The 26823-nt window shown below is 35.6% G+C and overlaps 1 protein-coding gene across 4 annotated transcripts in view; it reads right to left on the bottom strand.

Moving 5' to 3' along the window:
- Positions 1 to 26823, bottom strand: part of osbpl1a (oxysterol binding protein-like 1A) — a 243556-nt gene that overhangs the window by 180984 nt on the left and 35749 nt on the right. For all 4 annotated transcript variants that reach the window (XM_039754706.1, XM_039754708.1, XM_039754709.1 and 1 more), the window contains exons 6-11: positions 22015 to 22100; positions 19332 to 19476; positions 15490 to 15557; positions 4391 to 4435; positions 2352 to 2425; positions 744 to 807 (exon numbers count right to left, since the gene is read on the bottom strand). In XM_039754706.1, the coding sequence (XP_039610640.1) occupies positions 744 to 807; positions 2352 to 2425; positions 4391 to 4435; positions 15490 to 15557; positions 19332 to 19476; positions 22015 to 22100 (482 nt within the window). The remainder of the gene's footprint in view (positions 1 to 743; positions 808 to 2351; positions 2426 to 4390; positions 4436 to 15489; positions 15558 to 19331; positions 19477 to 22014; positions 22101 to 26823) is intronic.

Genomic DNA, 26823 nt, shown 5'->3' with positions numbered 1-26823 from the left:
TGCTTATGACATTTCTAAAATCTCTCAATACTTTTCCAGTTAAGTTTCAAGTGTGATAACATTTCCTGCTATCATAAAAATGTATTCTAGTAAAGTGCATGAGGCACACAAAGACAGGTATCAGTCCAGACTCTGAATTTCAGTATATTCCTAAATTAAAAGGAGTTGTTTCCCTTGACTTGCAGAGTTTTTTTCATGCTGCTTGAAAGCTTGAACTTAGGACAATTTTTTTTATCCATTATGTTCTTTTGCACTTCAAGGACCATTTTCTGATATTTTGATATATGTAACACAATATTCTCAGTATAAATACATGTAATCATCAATTGTTCAAAGTAGTAGTAGCTTTATATTTTTTGTGACTGATCTTGATAGATGCTCTGTCTAACCCAGTGATTTTCTGTTTTGTCGAGACGATGCATTTAAAGGCTTTACATTACTGTATGAAGCAGTTACCGAACTTGGTACTTTATAGGGATGTGCCAATAGACATGGATAGACGAAATGTGAGAAACCATAGCATTTGGAGAATACTCAAGCAGACAGATGAAGAATATGAAAAATTCTGAGACATTGATTGAGCTAGGAATCAAACCCATGCTCCTAGAATTTGAATACAGCAGAGGTAAAAGCCATACATACCATCATGCTCCTAATAAGATGCAGCGTGTCTAATATAGTAAAGCTACAGTATATTATCTTTTTTTAATTTCTATTTGTAGTTAAACCTTAAAGGACCTTACCGTGCAAACAGCTTGAGTCAGGTGTTTACATCCTTGTCGGTTAATACAACTGCTAGCATCAGACCTTAAAAAAATTCCAAGGTAAAACACAGAAGAAACAAACACAAATTCATTATTTAAGCATAAAAAAAGGAGACCTTGAATTGTATAAAAAACTACCACAGTCACACTGAAAATATAAATAATACCCACTTATATCCAAAACAATGGATTCCTTATACCGTAACTTGCTGTAAATTTACAGCTGTATTCATTGTATATCCTAACAACCATCTAACCTTCTTTATGGATACTATAGTTATAAAAAAGTTCACTCACTATTACAAAAAAAAGTCTTCCAAAAAGCATTGCACAAGGTTCTAACAAAGTAATATAAATATTTAAAGAATTAAACCAGCAATCCCGGCTAACAATTTAATATGCAGCACTATACCACTTTTCTCTCTATTCTATCAGGGAATACTGTTTAAATAAATTATTGCTCAAGTTTCAAAAACAATGTAGAGAATGTACAGTAGTTTGCACAAGCAGTGTGCTATTAGATACAATACACGTTAGTTCAGTCTTTTTGAAACAAGCTTCATTGTTTATCTAACTTCTAAGCTATTACAATAACTTGACCAGATACTTTTATCCAGGTACATAAAGTACATTTGTATATTAAATATATTACACTTAACTCAGTAGTGACATGATTTGACATATTTTATTTTTTCTTACTGTTCCTTGGGCTCTAAAAATTATTTGAGTATGGTTTTTGGGGGTTTCCAAGGCCAAGGAATCTAGTGATCATATTCTTTTTAACAATATTAAAAATGATTCATGTTCTCCTGTAGCACTGTCTTGTTTTTCTTATGAACATCATCATTGTAAGATAGTTTTGATGATGGTTCCAAAGTCATTCTTAGGCTGGATGTCAATGAGTGTGCAATGCATGAACTCATTATGTAATAGGATGAAGGCTAGCATCATGCAAAAAAAACTATATTATTTGTTGTTGTTAAAAGCTTTGAGTTTACTGGTCATGACAGCCTTTTCTTCCCTATGATTATGAATTACGTCTTGTATTTCTTGGCTCAGGCTATGTTTCAGGCTACAAATCCAATGCATTTTTAAAATTTACTTATTGTCTTCTCAGTTATTACCCTTGCCTGAATTTTGACTATATTGTGCCATTTTCTAATTTCATTCTCTTTTCAAAACTACTGTCACCTTTCAAAAGCATCCTACGACTAATTAACTGTTTGAGCCTTTGAATACCAAGTTAAGAATTTCTTTGGCACCCTGTCATTTTCATGAGACAAATGTAAAAAAATTTAAAATAAAGAAATCTACCTGTTGCAAAGAAAATGATGTATTTACAGCAGCTGTATGCTTAAGTCTCTACAGTCTATTTCTAATGCAGCCTTATGTTCTTAAAATACAGCATAAAACTAAATATCCAACCTGGATTAATACTTGGTGGCAAAATGTTACAGCGGGAGATGGCTTGCTGGGTGCCTCTGTAAACTCTGGTTAAAACCACCATATTACTCATAAAAATTAACAGTATTGACTGTAGATTTATAGCAGTCACTTTTAACAAATGATACATGCATGGATGCTTACTGTTTTGGATACCATGACAAAACTCCATCTTGAACAACCACCCAAAATAGCTTCCATCCAAAAAAGCGGGATGTCTATTTAAAAAAAAAACAAAAATCCACAAGTCAGCGTATTTTATTAGTCCACCAGAATAATTTATACTAAAGCCTAATTCTGTTTAGAATCTGGTTACAAGCAAATATGAATAGCATGTTTAAATGTTTGCACTGCAATAATGGTCTCAGTATGGCTCTTTTTTGTTTATACTTTAAAAAATACTGTACAGTATATACTTTAAAAATGAATTCATAAAGATTCATAGAGTCCACCACCTGCAAAAAACTTTTATTCTCACTTCTCTCATCATTCCAAATGATGAAGTTGGTGTGCTTTTATTGTTTTCCAAGATACAAAATGTTTCATTCCTTTATAGCCAGTGGCTATGTACAATACAGCTGTTCATTCTATTTTTTCCTTCTTAGTTAACATCATGTTAACTGTAAAGTATAGTAATACTGCTTTCACTGATACAAGGAAGTGCGGTTAAGAAATATACATGAATGATAGTTTTCTTTCCTTAAATATTTATATACAGCCCTTTAACATTGTTTTTTAAAACAAAATGTCTTACAATGATTTGTCACTTTAAATCCAAAAAATATGTTTAACAGAACTGAGCGACATTACAATTTAACCCTCCTGATTTATGAGATACTTCATTCTTTTATATATTCCCCTTCAAATACCTTTACTAAAAAAAACACATATGTTTCTGTGCAAATCTTTAAGATGCAGGATATCAAAAATAAAAAAAAATTATATATATATATATATATATATATATAAATAAATACACCTCTTAATAAGTATCTATCTAATACACAATGGTTAATCTTTTATCTGCAGAGTATCCATGGCAACAAGCCGCTAGACTAACAATGTACATTAGGTAAGGAAAAATAAATTAGGATCAGTATAACGCCATATTACATGTGACTTTAAAAAGGTAGGTTCCTGTACTGGTAGGATTCACCGCTGTCGTGCTCTTCTGACAAGCACATACCAATATGTCCACAATGCACTAAAATAAAGCTTGTGATACTGAGGGAAAATACATTATATTCTTGGTCAGCAGTCTTTAAATCTATAACACAGTTTTAGAAGCAGGACAGGATGGAAAAAAATCAATGATGTATTTGTACTGACTGTGCAAGGAGGCAGCAGTTGGTTTTATAATTGGAATCAGGAGGTAGCTTGCTTTCCATGACTTTGCTCTAAGGTCACAACTAGGAGAGTAGGAATCTAATAAGTTAAACAACAGATGCATGACAAAACATCCTAATGACAGAATGGAGTGAGAAGGTCAAAAGGCATAATAATACAAGTACCTGGGCCAAAATGAAAGCCAAGGAGAGAAAAGATTTCAAAACAAAATCATCTTTAAATGAAAAGACAAAACAGAATGCAGAGTGTTTTTAGTTGAATCCAAACTTGCACAACCAGGATATGTACAATGTGGACCTTTATAGCTTTGACCTAGTGAGGTCATTTGAAGCACACTTCCGTTTGACCTTATCTAACAGTAGCACTGCAAACATCAACAAAGCAGTCCCAAAATGGCAGTGCCCATAAAATTAAAAATAAGATGGTGCCATACAAGAATTTAAAAAATAGCTATTATCAGTAAAAATGCACTGTAACAAAAAAATATGACCATTAGATTCCTGGGTCTCAGAAACCCCCAAAACAACTGATCAAATCAAAAAGAATCAAACCATGACAGCACTGATGGATTTTTTTAAAAACCACAAATAAAGACCATTCCCCGCTTCCTGAAAACATCATCAGTAATGTCTTAAGATTTTTGTATTTTATTTATTTAATTTGTTTATGTGAACTGCCATTGATACTTATTTGTCTGTTTGGTTCTTCTCTAGAAGCCACCTTTCAGAGAATCCTAGAGATTTGTTGGAAACACTGTGAAATTGTATAATAATCAACTGTAAAGGGCAATAACCATTATTTAGTATTTTTTTTTATAAATCAAAAAGAATGTGTACCTTCCAGAGATACCCTTCAAATTTCTTCAAATTGCGGTTCACAACCTAAAAAGGAGGCAAAACAAGGCAAGAATTGAGCTGAAAAGGTGAGAATTCCCAGTTCTGGGAACGAAGGTACATTTACTAGCCGCTACTTTTAAACTACACAGACATTTCAATATATCTTCCCCCTCCTTATTACATTATATGTATTTGTGTATATGTACAGTAAGTAATTAGATAAATGACAGCAGTTAATATTTCTTCAACAATTCATATGAATAATTATCTTTCAATAGTATCAATTCATTAAGGCAATCTAACCAAAAAAAATACATTTCAATCAATCACTCAACAATTTCCAGGTGTGTAAAAAGTATACTTTTGGCTTTAGTTCAAGTAACCCTCTAGCCTTTGTGCAAGAATTCAGCCAGACTCTTTGACAGTAGGTTTTCATTCTACCCCCACATTCTTGTTTGTGTAGATGCTGCAAATTCTCCTGATGTATGCATGGGTATACTTCCCATTAATCTTGTTTTTTTTTCTCCATATTCCCAGATATGTACAGCTTAGGTTAACTGGTGACTCTAAACTGTCCAAGTTGGCCAGTTAATGGACAGGATTGGTTTCTGCCTTGTGCCCAATATCGTTGGGACCTTCTCTGGCCCACCATGACCACGAACTAGATTAAAAAAAAGTTTTAAGAATATTAAATGTTACATTTATTAGTCATACAAATCAACTACAAATAAACTCTGCTTGCTTCTCCATACAAAACAGCTTTAGCAGTGGAACGAGAATGTTCTTGCAAATACAGTGTTTCAAGACCCCCCTCCCACAGCTTTTCAACAGGATTCACAACATGTAAGCTTTAACTCTGCCACTTCAGAACTATCCACTTTCTACTCTTATAGCCATTCCAGTACAAATGTATTCAAGTGATGTAAAGGCCTATCCTACAAAAAAATCCTTAGGTTCTTCAAAAAAAAGGCCCTTAACATTGTGTTCAGATATTCCACTGAACATGGCAAAATTCAAGTCTAAATCAGAAATAGCAAGAGGACCAGGCCTCCAAGCAGAAAATCAGTCCCAATCATCAGTCCAATCATCATGCTTTACTATTAGAATTAGGTTATTCTGTTCAAAGAAAGTTTCTTATCCAAAGCACATAATGCTAGAATATCTAGACAGTTTATGTTGTCTTTTACAGATGGCTTTGGCAAATATTGTGATAAGAGATAACATTACCTTTAAAGGTCTAAAGGTAAGTTTTTAGAGAGAACTCTGACCATCTCTTGGTTAATCTGAAATTGATACATCAACTGATCTTGGCCAATTACTAACGAGCTTGACATTTTTACATTTGTTGAATACTCCAACAATCAACTAAATTCTGTAAATGAGAGAGGCAACTGAGAGTTGCTGAGAGTTTGTTTTTTCTGTGGTGAGAGTTAATTAAAAAAAATACCTTTTGCTACTATAAACTTGTGTTTTGGTTGCCTCAAAATAACTGTGCAGGAATTTTTAAAACGTTTTCCTCCATTTAGAACGTTTTTTTGCCTGGACAGGAGCAAAAGTAACAGGGTGTTTGGGGGTGTGCTTGGAAAAGTTACTTGTTCTTATTATTTGTATTTGAACTAATGTCAAAGAGAGGGCAGAAAGCAACAGTAAGTGATATCGGCATCCGGAAGTAAATAGCCATTGTAGCATAAATAGTTCATAAGTAACAGCAACTGCGATTCCTTAGCTTTAAAAAAAAAAGGGGGTGCATAGGTAAGCGTCCACTGTAGGTAAGCAACCAGATACCCAATCAGGTACAAGGGGCTGTAGGAGCAGATAATACAATAAGAAATTAACCAGAAGAAGATATTCAACAAGCAAATTTTATTTTATTAATTTATTTTAGATTGAACAGTTCTTAGCAGTCCAGAAGTTAAAGGTGCCGTAAAGTTTCATTAATACAGGGGGAATACAAACAGTGCGAGTGTAGAAGTAAGGAATAAGAGGAGTGTAAAGTTAGGAGAACAAACAGAGAAAAGTAAAGTTAACCTCACAGAAGGACAAGCAATAGGCAGTCGAGATGGAGAATATTACTGGAGCTTTAGGAGCCAGAAGGTGTAAAATAGCTGTAGCAGTTCTAGAATTTCTTTGGCTTAAATTTTATTAGTTTTACCATTCTAGTTAAATCACTTAATTTTAATTAAAAAAAAAAAAAGTTAAGGCAGTTTTAGTAATCCAAAAGCAAATTTTAATAATGAAGCCAGCTCCCAGAAAGAGAGAGGTAGTTATATTTGGTGACTAAAATTATTAGGGGGATTTTAGCACAGGTTTGCTCCCGAGACAGAGAGTCTCAAACAGTGTGTTGTCTTCCGGGTGCACAGGTGGGAGACCTTCCTGGAACGGCGAATAGGATCTTGCCCAGAGCAGGGGTGGTTCCAGTTGCCATTGTCCATGATGGAGCAAATGACATACATAAGGGTAGTCTGTCAGTTCAGTGACCCATATTCAAACAGTTAGGTTCCAGACTGAGGAGCAAGGTAGTCTTCTCTGAAGTTCTGCTTCTGCCACTGGCTAGTCCAGGTAAGACTGAGGAGATTAGAAGGCTTAATGCATGGCACAAATCTTGATGCAGGGTAGAAGGGTATAGGTTTATGGGGCATTGGGACTGTTTTTGGAACAGATAGGACCTGTTCCACCACGATGGGTTACATCTAAGCTGGAGGGACACCAATGTATTGGGAAGGCAAATGAGTAGGTTAATTGAGGATTATTTTAACTAGAGAATTATTGGGGTGTGGGGGTGCAGTGGGTTAGGGAGTTTAGGACAGGCCAGGTTTACAACTATACATGAAGGAACAAACAATACTGTAAAAATAAAAATAAATTCTAACCTAACATTTAAATGTAAAAGCAATAACACATTAAAAATAGCTTTCCGTAATGCTAGAAGCATCAAAAATAAGGCAAGTGAGTTGGGAGTTGCATATAACAGAGCATAATTATAATATTACAGCAATAATGCAAACCTGGCTATATAACAAAGATGGGGAGGAGTATAACAGAGGGATACACATTTTGTAGGAAGGACAGAAGGAACAGATAAGGAGGTGGGGTTGCTGTTTATGACAAACAGAAATTAAATGCAAGTACTCTTCAGTTGGACGATGAGCCCCATCTTAGTAAGGATAAGTGGCTTCGCCTAGAAATCATTAGGGAAACATGCCTTATTTTAGGAAAGTGTTATAGACCAGCCAATGCAGACAGTAATTTCAACACACATTTTTTTTAGTAATATTAAAAATGTATGTTTACAGGGGGATATTATAATCATGGGGGACTTTAACTATCTGAATATTTACTGGGATAACCTTGTAAATTTTGGTGCACAAAGAGCAGTTTTTAGAAGTAATCAGTCACTGTTGTGGAATGGAAGTTAAAATCTATTGCTAGCCTCTGTATGAAAATCTGCATGCTCTCTGTGTGGCTAGGTATTATTATTAACAGAAGCGTGCTTGCATGGAGTAGGGCTGCAGGTGTGGAGTGTAGTTCTTGGCTCTTCCCGGCTGCTTCAGCAGAGCCTAGATTACCGTTCAATTAAGATGCCAAACGGATGACAAGTTTTCTGATAAGCTTCATTAAAAATATAAGACTAGAATTTCTGCTTTCCGTTGTAATCAACAAATTGTGTAAAAAATGTTCTGTGACCTTGGATGAAACTGAGCTTATTTTATCTAACTGCTTTCTTTCAAGATTTCTGTTATAAAATGCAGATGACCAAACCCCCTTGATTGGGCTTTGCACTTGGAGCTCTGTAAGGCAAAGCCACTCTACTCACCAAGAAGTCAGAAATAAAAGAATTGTTTGTTTGAATTGGTGTCTGCCCGCTATTGTTTTGAACCTTCGTCCACACTGTTTTATAACACAGTATGTTAAAGCACCAATGCAGGGTGAAGCCTGTCTGAATTTAGAATTTTGTAGTAATCAGAATAGATTTGAGGGAGTAGAGGTGTTTGAACCACTAAGGTCGAATTACCATAATATAATACAATTCTCAGTGTTTTGTAAGAGTATGGATGCAAAGACTAAAATTGTTAAGTTTAACTTTTTTTAGGGCAAATTTTTATCAGATGCAGTAAAGTCTAAAGAGGATAGACTGGGATATGCAAATTGTGGAGACAGTCAAGAAGCAGTGGAACAGGTTTAAAATGTAATGGAAGACAGATACATATCTACATTTGGTATTAATAGGAAATTTAAAAAAAAAGTCAGCAGTGAGTTAATAAAGAGAATTCAAACAGTTCTTAAGGAGGCTAGCAAGTACATATATAAATCCTTGACACAAATTTTTAGGAAGTCACTGCCTACTGGGGAGATTCCACAGGATTGGAAAATGGCAAATATTATCCCATTTTATATAGAAAGGGTGACTGGGCAGATCCAAGAAACTCTAGGCCAGTTAAGCTTAATATGTATCACAGGAAAAGTATTAGAAGGAATTATTAAGGATAAGAATGAGAAGCAAATGACAAGTACAGCAGTTTTTTCTGAACAGTCAGCATGGGTTCAGAAGAGGGAGGTTATACAGTCACCATGGGTTCAGAAGAGGGAGGTTATGTTTTACTAACATGCTGGAATTCTAAGAGGAAACAAGAAAAGTATATGATCAAAGTGGAGCATGTGATATTATCTATCTTGACTTTCAGATAGCATTTAATACGATGCCACATGAGAGGTAGGGTATCAAACTAAAAGAAGTGTGAGCTCAGGGTGATGTTTGAAGATGGGTGCAGAATTGGTTCAGACAAAGGAAGGAGAGAGTGATGGTGCAAGGAACCTTATCAGAATTGGCTCATGTTAATAGTGGTGTTCCACAAGGCTCAGTGCTAGGGCTGCTGCTATTTTTAAATATACTAGAGTGCTCTGCCCCCTGCTTGCTTTGCTCGCCCACCCCCGGCTTTGGTTAACCAGATATACAATTTTAAGAGATTGTTTTTTTTCATGGGAATTGTTACATATGCATTATTTTCACTTTTACTTTAAAACCTTAGTAAAAACAATATTTGGAATGAACTTTACTTCAATTCACATTGAATTCTGATTCCGTGTTTGGACGTACATCGTGACAACGCAACGTATATCTTCCTGTGAGTGAATATCGTTTCTCTCTCTCTAATAAATAAAATGACTTTTTCAAATGTTTGTCCATGCTCTTTCTTCTTCGCTTAGTCGTTGACGTGTCATCTAGAACGTATAAAATTATTGTCCTGATAAAATTTATAAGAGCTGAGAGTGCAGGAAATGTATCTGCCAAAGCCATTCACACGACTAAGAGCTGAGAGCACAGGAACTGTGTCTGACAAAAGCATTCACACGACTGAGGTTAGATGACCATGGTCTTGTTTAAAAATAGTTGAAAGGAGGGCGTGACTCGAAAGAATCTCATGTTAAAAGTCTCTGTCTCATGGGACTTCATACCGCGCCAATGTTTTTGGAATCTTTTAATTCTCGTTGGCAACACAAATCAGACGGTCTACAAGTCTCCGACTTAAAGTTTAAATCCGAACAATATATTCGATCTCTTTTCGGTGTTCCATTATTTCATGGAGTAATAATTTCCATTTGTTTGGGCTAATACGATCTTTACTATCATTTTTTTTGAGACTTTCGAATGCTATTACTTTTTCTCTAACCTGCTCTGCATGTGTACCATGCCAACATTTTTGAATTCTTTACGACGTTCTACTTTGTCATCTACTCTTTGTCCTTAATTTCCGACGCCGAGTGTGGACTCGTCTCGCGGGATGTATAAGTGTCTCTCCGAGAAAATCACGTCTAGTCTCTTTCCAATATTTTTTATTATTGTAATGGAAGGATTTTTCTCTGTAAAAAGCAAAGATGAAATAAAAAGAGGGAGGGGGAATCAAGAAAGCAGATGGGCGTTAGTCGCTTCAGCGCAGAATCAGCTATAGAAACTAATGTTTTGGGAGAAACAGCCGGGAATGTTCTAAAGATACAGCCAAGGCTATGTAAGGAGTTGTTTTTCACTTCGAGAGGCTTTTTTCACATGTAAGCATATTACTGTGTCTTCTGGTATCAGGCACTAGTCTCAAAACCTAGTATAAGAAAAAACAACGTCGTGTCCCATGGAAAGGGGGGGGGAGGTGTATGCTGGAACTGATCACTTCTGCATACACTGCTTCCACGTAAGCCGCTTTTGGGCAAGGACACCTAATTAGTATATAAGGGAAGGTTCCGCCCTCAGTTTCTTTGGACGCTCAACCGTGGGGAAAGGCGCACACCGCCCGGTCTTATCTGATAAAAGGCACATGGGTTGATCCTCTGACGAGACTGACATGCGGGCTCCCTCAGTCTACTGGTCTAGGATGATGGCTCTGGGTCTTTTGATGTATGTTACTGTATGTATGTATGTTATTGTAAGTATAAGTTTGTCTCTTTAAGCATATATATTTATTTCTATAACCCATTCATGTGTATTTATATGTTATAATTGAATAAGTAAATTTTATTGAAGTATCGGACCTCTTCTCTCTGATTTTTGCCTACTTATGTTTTAATCCCTTGAACCATTTTCCCAAATCAAAACATTTTGGCGTAGTCGGCAGGATTTTGGGGAATCTGGTAAAATATTGAACTATTGAGTGAGGCAAAAAGAAATCAGAGATGTCTAAGAAAAAGGATAAAAACCCTGGCACGGCTCCTTTACCTCTTCCCGGCTGGGAGGAAACGGTATGGGAAGACTGCGCTAGAGAATTGAGACGTGGGGGGGGATTAGCACAATATTGGCAAAAGTTTAGGCCCCCCAACACCAGTGAATGTACTAGCCGCACTTAAGAAATGTCAGGTGTCTGTAAAAGAACCCATGACGGGCTTGCAGACACGGGGGTGGGTTTTACTAACGGCAGTTAGATGGCTGGACAGTCTGGTAGACTAAAAAGGGAGATTAAGAAAATGCAAATGGACTTGACGGATGCGTTAGGGCGAGCCTCAATGGCTGAATCCCAGGTAGCTTTATTATTGCCGCGGGTACAGAGAGCCGAGGAGTTGGTGGATGAGGCAGCCTTATGCATAGCCAAGGTGAATGCGAAAAAGAGGCGCAGGCTGGATGTTGTGAAGGTTAAAGCGCTTGTAGCTGCAGCGAATGTCCATGAGTGGGATCCCGAGACAGGGGATGGTAACATTTGGGACGATGATTATGATGTAGATGATCAGCCAGACCTTAATCCCCCGAGTTTACAAGCTAAACCCGTGGTACGTCGTAGACTTTATGGTGACGCACACGGTAATGTTAGGAGAGGAGATGTTTGTGAAGATTATACTGTACAAAAAAGGGAAGGATTTAGATCACATTACGCCCAAGGGCGAAATGAGCCAGTAGATACATGGCTGGTACGCATGCATGATGCAGGAGCAGGACAAGTGAAACTGGATGGGGAGGATGGTGTGGAATTTACGGATTACGCTATTGATCCTCGCTTTAAACAGGCAATGAGGCAAGAATTGACTAAGTTGGACGATAGGGACAAGGTTAATAGAACAGGGGGAGTAAATAGAAAGAAATTATGGGGAGCGCTAATTAACGCCAAAGTCCCTAAGGGAGAAATAGATGGACGACCCACAGGGGTACTCCTAGACATGGCCAAAAAGAAGGGCCTTGTGGTTAAGTCCAGAGGGATAAAGAAGCAAGTGGCAGAGGTAGAAGTTCATTTGCTTCTTACCTTTGCTGAATGGGAAAAATTGAATAAAAAAAAAAAACGGCATGAAGTTGGCTCAACTAGCTCATCTTCATCTTCGGAGAGCTCCGAGGAGGAGGAAGGAGAGGAGCAAACCAAAAAGAAAATCCGGAGCAACAAGAAGTATAAGAAAGGAGAAAAGAAAGTGGAGGCAAAGGCGGCTAAAATAGAAAACATTCGCTTGTCTACTGGTCAGACAGATTGTGTATGGTTAATGATTATTATAAAGAAGTTAGATGAGGAGGCAAAAGAGATAAAGACCTGGCTAAAAATTGCGAGCAGCTAGCAGTACATGTAGCAATGTATAAAGAGAATGCCATACAGATTAAGCAACGATCGCTCAGTGTTAAAGTGTGTGGTGGCGCAGTGGTTAGCACTTATGCCATGATTCGAGTTTATTTGTGATTTATATTTATTTCTATAACCCATTCATATGTATTTATATATTATAATTGAATAAGTAAATTTTATTGAAGTATCAGACCTCTTCTCTCTGATTTTTGCCTATTTATGTTTTAATCCCTTGAACCATTTTCCCAAATCAAAACAATTATATATATATATATATATACATACATATACATATATATATATATATATATATATATATATATATATATATATATATATATATATATATATACACACACATATATATATATATATACATACACACACACAGTATATAATATAGATTAATAATTAATATAGACAATATATATATAGATTTGTATAGGAAAATAAGTAACAAGCTGGTTACATTTGCAGATGATACCAAGAAAGGTGGATTGACATATAATTTGGAATCTGTTAAATCAATACAGAAGGACTTGGACAGGATACAGGTTTGGACAGATTTGTGGCAGATGAAATTTAATATCAGTAAATGTAAGGTATAACTCAACAGTAAAAGAGTACACCTTATGTAACGGATTAGGAGTCGTAATGGTCTCCACACTATCAACTTCCAGACAGTGTTGAGAAACCATTAAGAAGGCAACCAGAATGTTAAGTTATATGGCACAATGTGTAAAACACAAGTAAAAGGAGGTTATACTCAAGCTTTATAATGCACTGGTGAGGCCCCATATGGAGTACTGTGTGCAGTTTTGGTGTTCAGGCTACAAAAAGGACATAGCAGCACTAGAAAAGGTCCAGAGAGGAGTGACTAGGCTGACTCCAGTGCTATGAAGAAAGATTAAGAGATGACAGTCTAAGCAAATTAAAGATTAAGAGATGACATAATTTAAGTGTTTAAAATTATGAAGGGAATTAGTATAGTGGATAGTTATATTAAAATGAGTTCATCAAGAACATGGGAAACAGTTGGAAACTTGTTAAAGGTAAATTTCGCACAAACATTAGGAAGTATTTCTTTACACAGAGAACCATAGACACTTGGAATAAGCTACCAAGCAGCGTGATAGATAGGAAGACTTTCAAAACTAAACTGAATTTTCTTTTAGGAAAATTAATTGGATAGGACTGGCGAACTGTTGGGCCTGAATGGCCTGTTCTTGTGTAGACTGTTCTTATGTTGTAATCACTTTTCTGGGGTTCTTAGAATGCTCATGTAATATTGGTATTCTGGACTGCCACTCACTTTAGCAATTTTTCATCTTGCTATACTGAAAGAACTACAATAATGATCAAAATTCAATACGGCAACTTTCAATAAAAAGTGCATTAGTAGACATGTAGCAACACACACACACACATATATATAAAGAGATAAGTACAAATATAAAGGGTTAACTACAAGCATATAAGAGTATAGAAGTATCATACTGTAGTAGTGCAACTTAATGATCCATCATCAAGTTAGTATCTCTGTTAAGTTTCAAACAAACAGGTGAGGATGCAAATTTTCATTCATATTGGAAAATTCTTCTTTCATCTAAAAATTTACTTAAAGGAATATTTCATCCAAAGATCATGCGTTTTCTATGTTTTTAAGTGTAGTGATGCAGATTTTTCTGAAAGTATTAATAATATTTTAACTAAAACTGCATGCATTGTGTTCTTTTTGAGCATTCAACAGGATAGCGGAAAAGTGGATTATACAACACACGTAATGTAAGTATTTGTTTATAAATGTTTTTTTTTTTTAAATTGCTTGACATTGGGCAGAATGGGTCACTGTTACATTCCATTATATTATGAACTGCTTTTTCTCGCTTTGCATGAAATCATGAGATTAAAAATTTCTTTTGGCCATCACTACAAACTACATAGGGTTGTGACAGTGGCTCCACTCTCCCTGATGCCTTTGGGAGCCTCTTGATCCCAAAACCATTGATACTCATAACTGGGATGAGCTTGGCAAATGAGGACAAATCACACAAAGCCAGGGGAGGGTGAAAAAGTGCTCTAGTGCTTCAATGTGTTCAAAAACAACAGTGCGAAGTCTTCAATAAATTAATAATCATATAAAGGAAAAACACAGAGCTAGTGGAGATTAAAAATTCAAAGAAATAATCCATTAAAAATAAGGTTAAATGAATGCAGGAGCCTCCTTTAACATGCTCAGTTCCTGGTGCTTCCCTTTAAAAACTGATGCCTCTCTGGCTTATTTGGACCCTGTGGTGCAAAGAGATGTCAACCAACAGGCACAGAGACCCTTTCATTCCTGGCCTGTGTCCCTGCTGCCCAATCCACAGCATTCCATGAGAAGCCACTGGACACTGCTTTGTGCCCAAATATATCAACCACACTATCCACACCACTGAGTCTAAAGACGACCCCTAGAGACAGAAAGTAACTCTTACATTCGGGGAATAAATCTTACAGCCAATCCTGCAACATGCCATTTGCTTCACCTATAGCACCTGACACTGTTGCCTTCTGCACAGGTGCAAGGCATGTATTTAATAAGCTAGCAGCCTCATCTGCGCTGGAGCATGAGCATGAGTGCAAGTGCACCCAGACATTCTCCCTTCGGACAAGCTGATACATTGGGGAATAAAGCTTACCACGGCAGCACTGGACTCAATGTAAAATCAACCAATGTAACCATACTGTACATTACACAAGAGACGTAACCATACTGTACATTACACAAGAGACCAACTTAGAGTCACCTAAAAATATGTTTGAGAAAATTAAGTATTGAAAAAAAAACACATGCAAAATTAAGATTATGAGGTGTCAAATTTTTTACGACAAAGAAAGCCTGCTATTCACTATTTAATTGAAGAGCAGTAAAATTAAACAGTATTGTCATCATGTATCCAGAGGCTATGTTTTGGGGAGCCGATACTAGGAGGCCAGTAAACAAATCTTGCTTCAGCACCAGTAAATATGTCAAACATTTAACATGTACATAGTATAAGAACTTTCTGAGAGTGCATTAAAAAGGTCCATACCAACCTTAAGAGAATTGCTCATTAAAATCTGTCTCATATCTGTGCCCAGAGCAAGGTCAAGTGGTGTCTGATCTGTCAAAAAGATTAAACACATTTAAATCTGGTTATTTCAAATATTGCAAAAAAGGACAAAAAATTACACAACTTTCTTTTTTTTTTTGCACTATATATTTAGCTTAAACAAACAGGAATGCTGTAATAGATTATACAATGTGAGGGATGGATGGGATGCCCACAAACTGCAAGGATAGGCAGAGAGAGTATCTGCCCTGGACACTAGATGGCAGCCTCCCTGAGGTACGACATTGCCACCGATTCCCTTGTGGAATCTTGGGAAATGGAGTTCATCAACTCAGGGTGCGGAGGGGTTTAGTGAACCTCACTTTGCAAAGCTCCAGCCTCACCTGGAAGTGCTTCTGGGTGTTACATACAAGAAGCTGCCTGCCTGAACTTTGGGAGCCAGTGTCAGGATAAGGAGGAAAAAGCTTGCTTTGATCATAGTGGGAAAAGAAGAGAACAATACGGAAGGAAGGTGCTTATTACTAAGAAATAGAGTTGTAGATAATTGTGGTTGTGTTGTGGGAAACTCTTACTGTGAAAAGTTTCACACAAAAATAAAAACCCTTTATTTATTGGCAACTCGTGTCTGAGGCTGTGTGTCAGGAGTTTGGAGAGCTGCAGAGCTCCCTGGGGATCACAATACCAATGTATAACGTAGGAAATTTGTTAGAAAGTATTTTCAAAAAGAATATTATGAAGATACAAAATAACTGGTCTACTTACTACTACTGAACTAATGCTGCAATTATTGGACCCTGTCACATTTTTGGGATGTTTACACATTATTCAATTAGTTTCAAATGATGCTTTTGTAGTATTTAATAGTAATGTTTGGGTCTGAAAGTGGAGAAAGAAAAAAAAAAAAGTAAAAAATGTGTGTGTCTTATATTTACTTTGTGTGAAAAATTCACAGGTGGAAAAGTTACTGGCACCCTCCCTCTCCCACTTGATTTACCCCTAATATGTCCTTTTGCTTTGAATTATCATCTATTTGAATACTTAATTTACTACTCATTACTGACTTAGGTCAGCCCTGATCAACACCAAACTAACAAGTATTGGCTGATAAAATCACAGTAAACATGTCTGCATACAAGAGTTAGAAAAATAATCAAGAACAATTAAAATCAATTATCATCAAAAGAAATTCCTGAAGCTCCCTGATAAAGATGCTCATACCTATCAGTCTGGAAGGGGCTACCGTATAGTATTAGCCCATGTGCTAGTACAAATTTTGGCCAGAGCTGTATTTTGTCGAAATGGAGAATGTTTCAAACAGTTATTGATCTTCCTAGGAGCAGTACCATACCATTCATAATTTACATTCTGGTGTGTGTTCAGACCATAGTATGTGTATCTACAGTATTTATTTAATGAGTTTCTGTAAAAACCCAAACTTTCCCCTGGGGACAAAAAGTTCTATATTTTCAAAGATACTTCGCAAAAAGGGTAAATACTGTTGTTGACTAATATTAGGCTTGCAATGGCCAAAATACACTTGTGTAATCCTCAAGAATTTCTGAACAATGTTACTCAGGCATATGGAAACTTTTAGGAAATCGTGGTTAGATGTTAACAATACATTACACAGAATGTTAAAATAAAAACAGTGGACTCAAAGTAAATTTAGAATTTAAGAATCAAACTTGTGAGGTTATGTAATCACCTGAAACATGCAGCTCAGACAAAAACCCATTAATGCAAATTAGGTTATGTGGGATATACTTTCTTTATATCAATATGACAGACTGATCAACTATAACAAATGTACAGTATGTTTGTAGCTGCTGTTTTCGCTAAAAATTTTCATTATAAAGCAAAATGCTTTAACATTTTAATAAACTGTGATATCAGTCTTACATGCAGCACAAAATATGAAATGCATGGCCTGGGTGGGATCTTATTATGAAATTGTGATTTTTTTGCACTGCTTGACATTATTTTTCCCTGCTACATTTTCTGGCCCAGCACCTAAGGCACATTTGAATGATGGGATTTCTCATTTACCTTACTGTACTGTGAACTTAATTCAACCTTTCAGGTTTTAATTGAATGATCATGGCTATTAGATAGGTTTAGTATTTGTGTCTTGGGTTTGAAAAAGCATATTCTTTTTTCATGTGTAAAATTAACTACAACATCTACTGTATACATTACATTGAATAAAGACTGCCTTACTATACTCAGCCTTGAACTATTTATTTGCTTGCAGTGACTGGGTTTCAGACGTGGGGTATAACAACATGGTAAAGTCCTTTGCATCTGAGCGATGGGTGTAATAGGTAAGAGACTCTTTCTCTGAGTATTAAAAAAATTTAAAAAAATTATTTTCCCAGAACACACCGGTGGCTTGGGAGTCACCTGCTCATCTATCTTTGTGTGTTAAGTCTAATGCCTGTGGATGCTTTGTGCCTCATCAAAGGGGATAAAATTGTGAAAAGGCAGAAAGAGTATTTCGGCTAGTATATCATGGGATAGATTGATTAAAAACTATAAACAACATCAGAAGCAATGTATAACAGCAAAGAAGCCCAAAGAAAAGAAAAGCGTTTAGTTAATAAAGTAAAGACCTCTTTGGAGATTGAAATTAAACAAATGTCATTACTTGGAACAATATAAAGGGAAAAAAATTATGTTTATATTGAACACTATTTCAGACTACTTCAGAAAAAAAGGTAACATTTGAATAAGTTAGTAAGGTACAAAATGGTTTAATCCCTAGAGCATCACGGTCTCCTAGAGAATTCCCATTCTGGCAGATTTCCACTGCGCATTCCGGACAGCAAAGAATCCACAGGAGGAAATCTTTCATTCTTTGAGAATTTTGACTAAAATATTACGACAACACGTCTGTTTAAATACAATATCATAGCAGAGTGAGGTCATACTATGTCTGTAAATCAAAAACAAAAAAAAAAAACAAACCAAAAAAACTCCACACTGTTAAAAACAAACAGTGATTGAGGTCTATAAAGTTAAGCATTAAAATCACATACCATAAACACTACCATAACTCCACCTACCTAAAATAAACTGATACTAGCATACTCTTTGTAAACACTACTGCAGTCTTTATATTATAAAAGCAGACATCTTCAAACATTTTTGCATCAATTTGTCAACAAAATTTCAAGAAAATGTAGTTACAGCTTAGAAGTTTTTATGGAATATATGTTTAAATCCACTGAATGAAAGTAAATGAGACAGAGTAGTACTGTTGAGATGGCACAATCCCCTTTCAGTCCTTCAACCAGCAACATACCTTCAAAGGTGTTTGGGTATGGAAATCAAAAACAGGAAATTGTATAAATAAAGAAAAGAAGCCATCATCATTACCAAGTAAACTGTGCGAAAAGTAAGCCTTTTCTCCTACACCATAGAACACTGCTTTATAAAAACTGATTTAACATTACTTTCAAATTCAACTGTGGAGAATTATATTATTTATTTTGATTTTTTTACTGAGCTTTTAAAGGAGTACATGGTTCATTAATTAAATAGAAGATGTCAACTGATCACACCAATTCACAAGCAGAGTAAAATGAATATAAAAATGCATAAGCAAAACTACTTGCTATACTATTTAAAAAAAAACAAAAAAAACCAAACTTGTAACAGATACCCCAAATATCAGAACAGATAAAAGATTTTTAAATTGGATGATGTTAACATTCAGTATGCCAACAGGTAGTTTTATCATTCCACCATATTAGAAAGAATGGCATTTTACATATTGAACATCAAATCAGACTGCAGTTTTTTTAACGTTCTCTAATCAATACTTACTGTTCTTATTTTTGATGGTTATGTCAGCTCCACTTTTCAAAAGCTTTAGAGCACACTGTTTGTTCCCACGATATGCAGCACAGTGCAAAGGTGTGTTGCCTTGGAGATCTGTACAGTTAATATTTGGAGGTTTTGTTCTATTTAACTGCAAAACATGAAAAACAATCCAAAAATGTGCTCCAAACAAATTTGAAATTTCAGAAGAGAGGCAGATTTGCTGTGGTGGAATTAGAGTGAGAGGCCAGTAGAAACTCATTTAGACTTGCTTTTACTTAAAAGGTGAGAGGCAAACTGCTCAAAATGCAATTCATTGAGTAACATATTTCTTTAACATTGCTTCTGTTTCAGTTAGCTTTAGTTCACCTCAATTTTGAAATGGTCAACTAAAATACTCACAAGCAGATTCGACACAAATTATTACATGAAGTAGTTAATCAACTAATCCATAGCATTTGCTTAAAATCAGATATGCATTAATATTAACAGGGAAGTAGAATGAAATCATAGCAATTTTTTTTTATTTTAAAAAGTGTTAAAATTCTAAACTGCAGTCAGGTATAACATATTCATAGACAAATATACATTGTGATTCAAACTGCCTGCCAAAATGGAAGAGGGCAGCTTAAAGCATTTCACTAATTAAGACCATAATTGCTTTGTAATCGTGATCCTAACCACACTGTATAATGTAAAAGTATAGGTAGTGCCGCTAGAAACATGACCTCACTGACCTGGCAGTGGGGAATCTTACAATGCACTGAAGAGAAGATCAATAGCCACTGAATAATAAGCACGAAGAAGGCAGGGGGTATCAAACAAGTTAAAAAAGAGGACACATGGTCTTCAAATAAATAATGCAATTGCAAAAAATTTTGGCTGCTTAACATGAGAAAAAGACATTTTGATATAATTATTTAAATATCTGTTAAAGCACAAAAAGGCCCACAATGAAGCACTAAATATTGTGTTCAGAAATTAAGAAAGACCTCCAAAAGATGTTGCAATATCCTTACAAGAAGTACATCAGAATCATATACATGAAGGCAAGAAGAAAGACTTTGAACCATACAAATATAATCATGCTAGAAGAAAAAAAAATGTATAAAGATTTGTAAAGATTGTTATAGTATACAGACCACTTACTAAATGATGAGTCAGCAAGAACAATAAATCATTTGCTAAATGTCAAGAAGTAGCATGCACTAATCTCAATTCATTAAAGAAACTAGGCATATTACTGTAATGAATGGTTATATGAAAAGCCCGAAACTGCAAGATGACTATTAAAGAAACCGACAACAAGACAGGAGTTTAACCTGAGAAAACAATTCTTGGGAGAGGGGACTGACAATGCACCAAAGGACAACGAAACACCTAATAGGTAATTTCAGGGGTTTATTTCAGCACAATTATGTTTAATGTAGAAACAAAATCAATTCTGGTCTCTTTTTTTTTTTTTAACTGTAAAGGCTCCCACATACTTCAACAGTCATAAAGTGAAAATGCTATTAAAACTCATCAGTACACATCAATTCAACAACATACACAACAATTGATTGCTGGAAGTATGGGACATGCTTTAGGGTATTCCCAAAAAATGCTACAGATGAGGCAGTAAAAAATGACTGTGGTATAAAATTTTTCAGATCTGCTTGTTAACAGTAAAAATGCTAAAGTATGAACCTTATGAATATGTTTGTTCTGCTGAAGCCAGAAAAGCATACAGTATGTACCTGAATTTGACAAGTCCAATGGGCAAAAAAAGAAAATTTACAAAGAATTATCTAACTGATGCGAAAAAGGTATTTCCACAAAGACAGTGCCTAAGTCTTCAGAAAAATCAGAAAGAACTCACAACATAACTGCTGCTTTTACTTGGTTACAGCTACTTTAGGATCATTAATTGCAATGGGTGTGCTTGACACAATTAAGAGCAGGTGCTCTCAACTGCCAGTATGTGAAAAACTGCAGCATTCATGTCACAGCAGTATCTGACAGGCAGAGATGGGGCAGGATGCACGCAAACACAACATAAATTAACTGGCTGTGAAATCTGACATGACTACAACAGTAAAGTATGTGGTTGTTCTTTCATATTTAAACAACTGCCATATAGCTTGCACATGCACACTGCTCCATCAAATCATCCCTATTTGTCATATTCAGTACATGTGTAGTCAACATCTGCACAAAGAAAATGAAGGAGTACGGACAAACTTCAGAACAAGAGGAGCGATCCTCCCATTGACTTCCTTTTGCCGGCATGCAGAAATATGGATTAAGTTTTGCAGGCAAGCAGAACAATCACTCTGATTTTTCGTGAAAACAAATACATTTTTGTTCTAGATGGAAAACTGCTGCAGATTAAATACTGCTATAATTTGTCTATTTAAAGTCTCAAAATAAGGATATCAGACACTGCAATCCAGCAAGGCATTTAAATTTCCCAATGCAAATTTAAATCATATAATTAATACTATTTTTTAAATTGTAACTAGGGCTAATTGAACATTAGTTAATCATTAAAATCATTAGTAAAAACTGAATGATCTACAGGAGTGTAAAGCCAAGAGTAAAAATCATTTATGAAAGAACTTCAGGAGATTTTTGTTGTGAAAATTAGGGTTTTGATGTACTGTATGCAAATTTGCAAACACAAAAAATGTATTATTAAAACACTTACCAGTTCTGTGACACTGGCTGTTGCTCCCTCCCTAGCTGCTGCTAAAAGGAACTCTTCAAGCTTCCTCTCTTCTGTTATTTCTGCAGCTTTAATAGCAAATTATACATATAATAATGTCTATCAGAAAGTTTTGGAGGTTCATATTTATTTATGCCAGTAGCACCACAGACATAAGAGAAACACCATAGTCAGAACAGAAAAGTTTACTTTTAAATAATGCAGTTACACAAACTGTGAGCATAACTTTCAGGCAAATGGTTTACAGACAATAACTCTATTTTTATATATGCTTCCTCTATTTCTAGCAGTAAAAATAGATATTTATTGTTGCATATAGTCATTAACAGTTTTTGTTTAAACAAAACCAAATACAGAAACTTTCAAGAAACTAACAAGAATGTTATATGCTGTTCTTTATGGCCCTTTAGACTGTCTTAACTATTTACTGTCATTTAAACCAGTTAATGTTTACTTATTTTTTGCTTATACTTTCTTCCACTTTTTTCTTCATTACTTTGCTATTTCCTTTATTACAACTATTAATGCATTATTACCACCATATTTTTTTTTTACTTCTTTACCTACAAATATTCTTCCCATTTCTGCAGTCTGATATTAATTAGTATAAAGTATAATTTTAGTATTTATGAATACACAAGTGTTTTGTTAGAAATATTTATAATAATTAGTAGCAATAAATCCATAATGCTGAACAGCTGACACTTTTCAATTTTGATATTGTTAGGATTTCTTTCTTGGTTGGAAAATGTAACTATAATATGCTACTGATACAGTGCATCCGGAAAGTATTCACAGCGCATCACTTTTTCCACAATTTGTTATGTTACAGCCTTATTCCAAAATGATTAAATTCATTGTTTTCCTCAGAATTCTACACACAACACCCCATAATGAAAACGTGAAAAAAGTTTACTTGAGGTTTTTGCAAATTTATTAAAAATAAAAAAAATGAGAAATCACACGTACATAAGTATTCACAGCCTTTGCTTAATACTTTGTCGATGCACCTTTGGCAGCAATTACAGCCAATTACAAGTCTTTTGAATATGATGCCACAAGCTTGGCACATCTATCCTTGGCCAGTTTCACCCATTCCTCTTTGCAGCACCTCTCAAGCTCCATCAGGTTGGATGGGAAGCGTCGGTGCACAGCCATTTTAAGATCTCTCCAGAGATGTTCAATCGGATTCAATTCTGGGCTCTGGCTGGGCCACTCAAGGACATTCACAGAGTTGTCCTGAAGCCACTCCTTTGATATCCTGGCTGTGTGCTTAGGGTCGTTGTCCTGCTGAAAGATGAACCGTCGACCCAGTCTGAATTCAAGAGCGCTCTGGAGCAGGTTTTCATCCAGGATGTCTCTGTACATTGCTGCAGTCATCTTTCCCTTTATCCTGACTAGTCTCCCAGTTCCTGCCGCTGAAAAACATTCCCACAGCATGATGCTGCCACCACCATGCTTCACTGTAGGGATGGTATTGGCCTGGTGATGAGCAGTGCCTGGTTTCCTCCAAGCGTGACGCCTGGCATTCACACCAAAGAGATCAATCTTTGTCTCATCAGACCAGACAATTTTGTTTCTCATGGTCTGAGAGTCCTTCAGGTGTCTTTTGGCAAACTCCAGGCGGGCTGCCATGTGCATTTTACTAAGGAGTGGCTTCCGTCTGGCCACTCTACCATACAGGCCTGATTGGTGGATTGCTGCAGAGATGGTTGTCCTTCTGGAAGGTTCTCCTCCCTCCACAGAGGACCTCTGACAGAGTGACCATCGGGTTCTTGGTCACCTCCCTGACTAAGGCCCTTCTCCCCGATCGCTCAGTTTAGATGGCCGGCCAGCTCTAGGAGGAGTCCTGGTGGTTTTTGAACTTCTTCCACTTATGGATGATGGAGGCCACTGTGCTCAATGGGACCTTCAAAGCAGCAGAAATTTTTCTGTACCCTTCCCCAGATTTGTGCCTCGAAACAATCCTGTCTTGGAGGTCTACAGACAATTCCTTTGACTTCATGCTTGGTTTGTACTCGGACATGAACTGTCAACTGTGGGACCTTATACAGACAGGTGTGTGCCTTTCCAAATCATGTCCAATCAACTGAATTTACCGCAGGTGGAGTCCAATAAAGCTGCAGAAACATCTCAAGGATGATCAGGGGAAACAGAATGCACCTGAGCTCAATTTTGAGCTTCATGGCAAAGGCTGTGAATACTTATGTACATGTGCTTTCTCAATTTTTTTATTTTTAATAAATTTGCAAAAACCTCAAGTAAACTTTTTTCACGTTGTCATTATGGGGTGTTGTGTGTAGAATTCTGAGGAAAAAATTAATTTAATCCATTTTGGAATAAGGCTGTAACATAAAATGTGGAAAAAGTGATGCACTGTGAATACTTTCCGGATGCACTGTATGTTACAGACTTCTTTGTTTACAGCTGTGAGCAGTAATATGTATGTTTTAAGCATGCCTAGCTTTGTGACATACTGTACTTGAGGGCAGAGATTCTAAAGTGTTTGATCTTGCCTTTTTATAAGAAGGCAAGATAGAGTGGGTAGAAAAACCAGAAATAAACAGTGTGGGGGTGATTTGTAAAAAATTAAGATAAAAAGTACTCAAATACATTTTTTCAACTAAAAGCACAATCTGGGGAAAACTCGATGAGTAGGTTGTTAGATTTGGGGAATGTCTTATTCTTGAAAAGATGAGGAATAGGAAATTTATGATGATTTCCCTGTGTTTGCTGTGGGAAGAACTCAAAAGTACTTAAATCTGATAAACTTTTGCAAATCATGAACATTATTTTTTCCCTATTTAATGCATTAGCCTGGAAATCAGTAATAGTTCTTCTTTTCTGAAATTTCTAAAATAATAAAACCCAGTGTGATTTTTTTATGCCATCATTTAATTTTATATCATACACATGCACAGAAAAACTTGCTTACATTGTCTGAAATGATAATTGAAAGAAATGTTCACTATATTCTGGCAAAATTATAAGCATTAGACTTCACCAGTACACTACAGAATACCCAAAGTCAGGCTGAAGGGACAGTTAACCAAAGACTTTGATGCACTTTATCCTTATGACTTCAAGTTCCTTGAGATTTATGCTCTCAAAACTAGATTATTGACTAATTTCCTCAACAACATACAAGTAAGAATTCAATTATATGACGTACACAACAACTTTGAACTTAAAATTTGAATTTAAAAAATATTCAAGGACATACCGTATGTTTACTGTTGGTGTAAATACAGTTTACTCAGAAAGTGTTCAGATCCCTTTCATTCTGCACATTTTATTGTTTTGCAGATTTAATTCTAAATGAAAAAATTGCCATTGTTGCCCATCAATCTATGCTCAATAATCCATAAGTGAAAACATGTTTTCAGAAAGGTTTGCAAATTTATTAAAAATCAAAAATGAATATTTCTCATTTATATAAATATTCAGACTTTTTTTTGTGGCACACAAAATTGTAGTCATCTTATTTGCCAGGTTATCCTTGAGATATGTCTAGAACAAGAGTTCCCAAACTTTTTGGCCGCAGACCCCTTTACCTAAAACTTTTAAAACCGTTGACCCCATAGTCATTTACTGACTCAAATGAATACATTTGTACAGTACTTGATATTAAATATTTCACTAGATATCAAACTTTTCATTTTAATCACTTGTAATTAATAACTGAAAAAGATAAAAGGACTATGGAATATGGCATTATCTTGTGCAACATTTAATATCGAAACCTGCACTAACGAAAATTAAAGCAAAAAAAAAATACGAGCGGAGTTTTTTTCACATTTTTGACATTTATGAAATAAATATGTAAATTCAAAATAAGTACAAATAGTCAAAGCTGTGCTGTCTGCATTTCTTTTTTGATTCAGTCATATTATTATCTGAAGAAATAAAAACTTTTAACAAACAATTTCTACTGCCCCTAAGATGAAAAAAACAATAAAGTATGAACTTACTTGAAACATGTTCAAACTCGAATAAATAAACAGTATCCTCTGATTTTCTTTTTCGTAGTACTGCTCCTCAATAAATAATTATATTCAAAGTTCAAATCACAAATAAGTACATGTCACATCAAACGACCCAGTTTATAGTGTTTTATGAAAGCACGACCGTACAAGACTGATAGATTCTGCTAATATCAAACATTCGTCATCTCGTCCAACCACGAACAAGTGCAGACATGCAATGGTTTTTCATGTCCGCAATTGCTTTGATATGTTCGATAAGACAATGCACAGATATGTTTGTGCTACATGTATTTTTATGCATTCGTACATGTGACTCTTTTAATCACACATTTTACCTTTTCGTTCGTAAGTTTGGTATGTGTTTTTATCAAAAAGTGTTTTTTTGAATTATTTTACTTCTTAATTAGGCACCTATTGGATTCATTGATATTTTGAAATAAACTAATAGTATTAGTAAGGGGGTCTATTTTTGCTTTCGTCGACCCCCAAATTTTTTTATTGAAACTATCGATCCCTAGAAAGTTTAAATTGACCCCTTTGGGAACTCTTGGTCTAGAACTTGACTAGAGTCCACTTGTTGCAAACTGAATTGATTTGGTGTAATTTGGAATGACATACACCCATGTAAACAGTATATAAAGTCCCACAATTCACACTGCATGTCAGGACAAAAAAAAAAAAAAACACAAGTCCAAGGAACACTATGGAGAACTTCATGATAAAACTGTGGTGCAGAGGCATAGATCAAGGCAATCATTGTGAAAAGGAATAATTGTGAAAAGGCTGCATCTACCAGGACCTTCCC

This window comes from Polypterus senegalus, chromosome 5, assembly GCF_016835505.1.
Source record: "Polypterus senegalus isolate Bchr_013 chromosome 5, ASM1683550v1, whole genome shotgun sequence".
NCBI lineage: Eukaryota > Metazoa > Chordata > Cladistia > Polypteriformes > Polypteridae > Polypterus > Polypterus senegalus.
The sequence above is the reverse complement of the archived record's forward strand: the minus strand, read 5'-3'. Positions and strand labels throughout refer to the sequence as shown.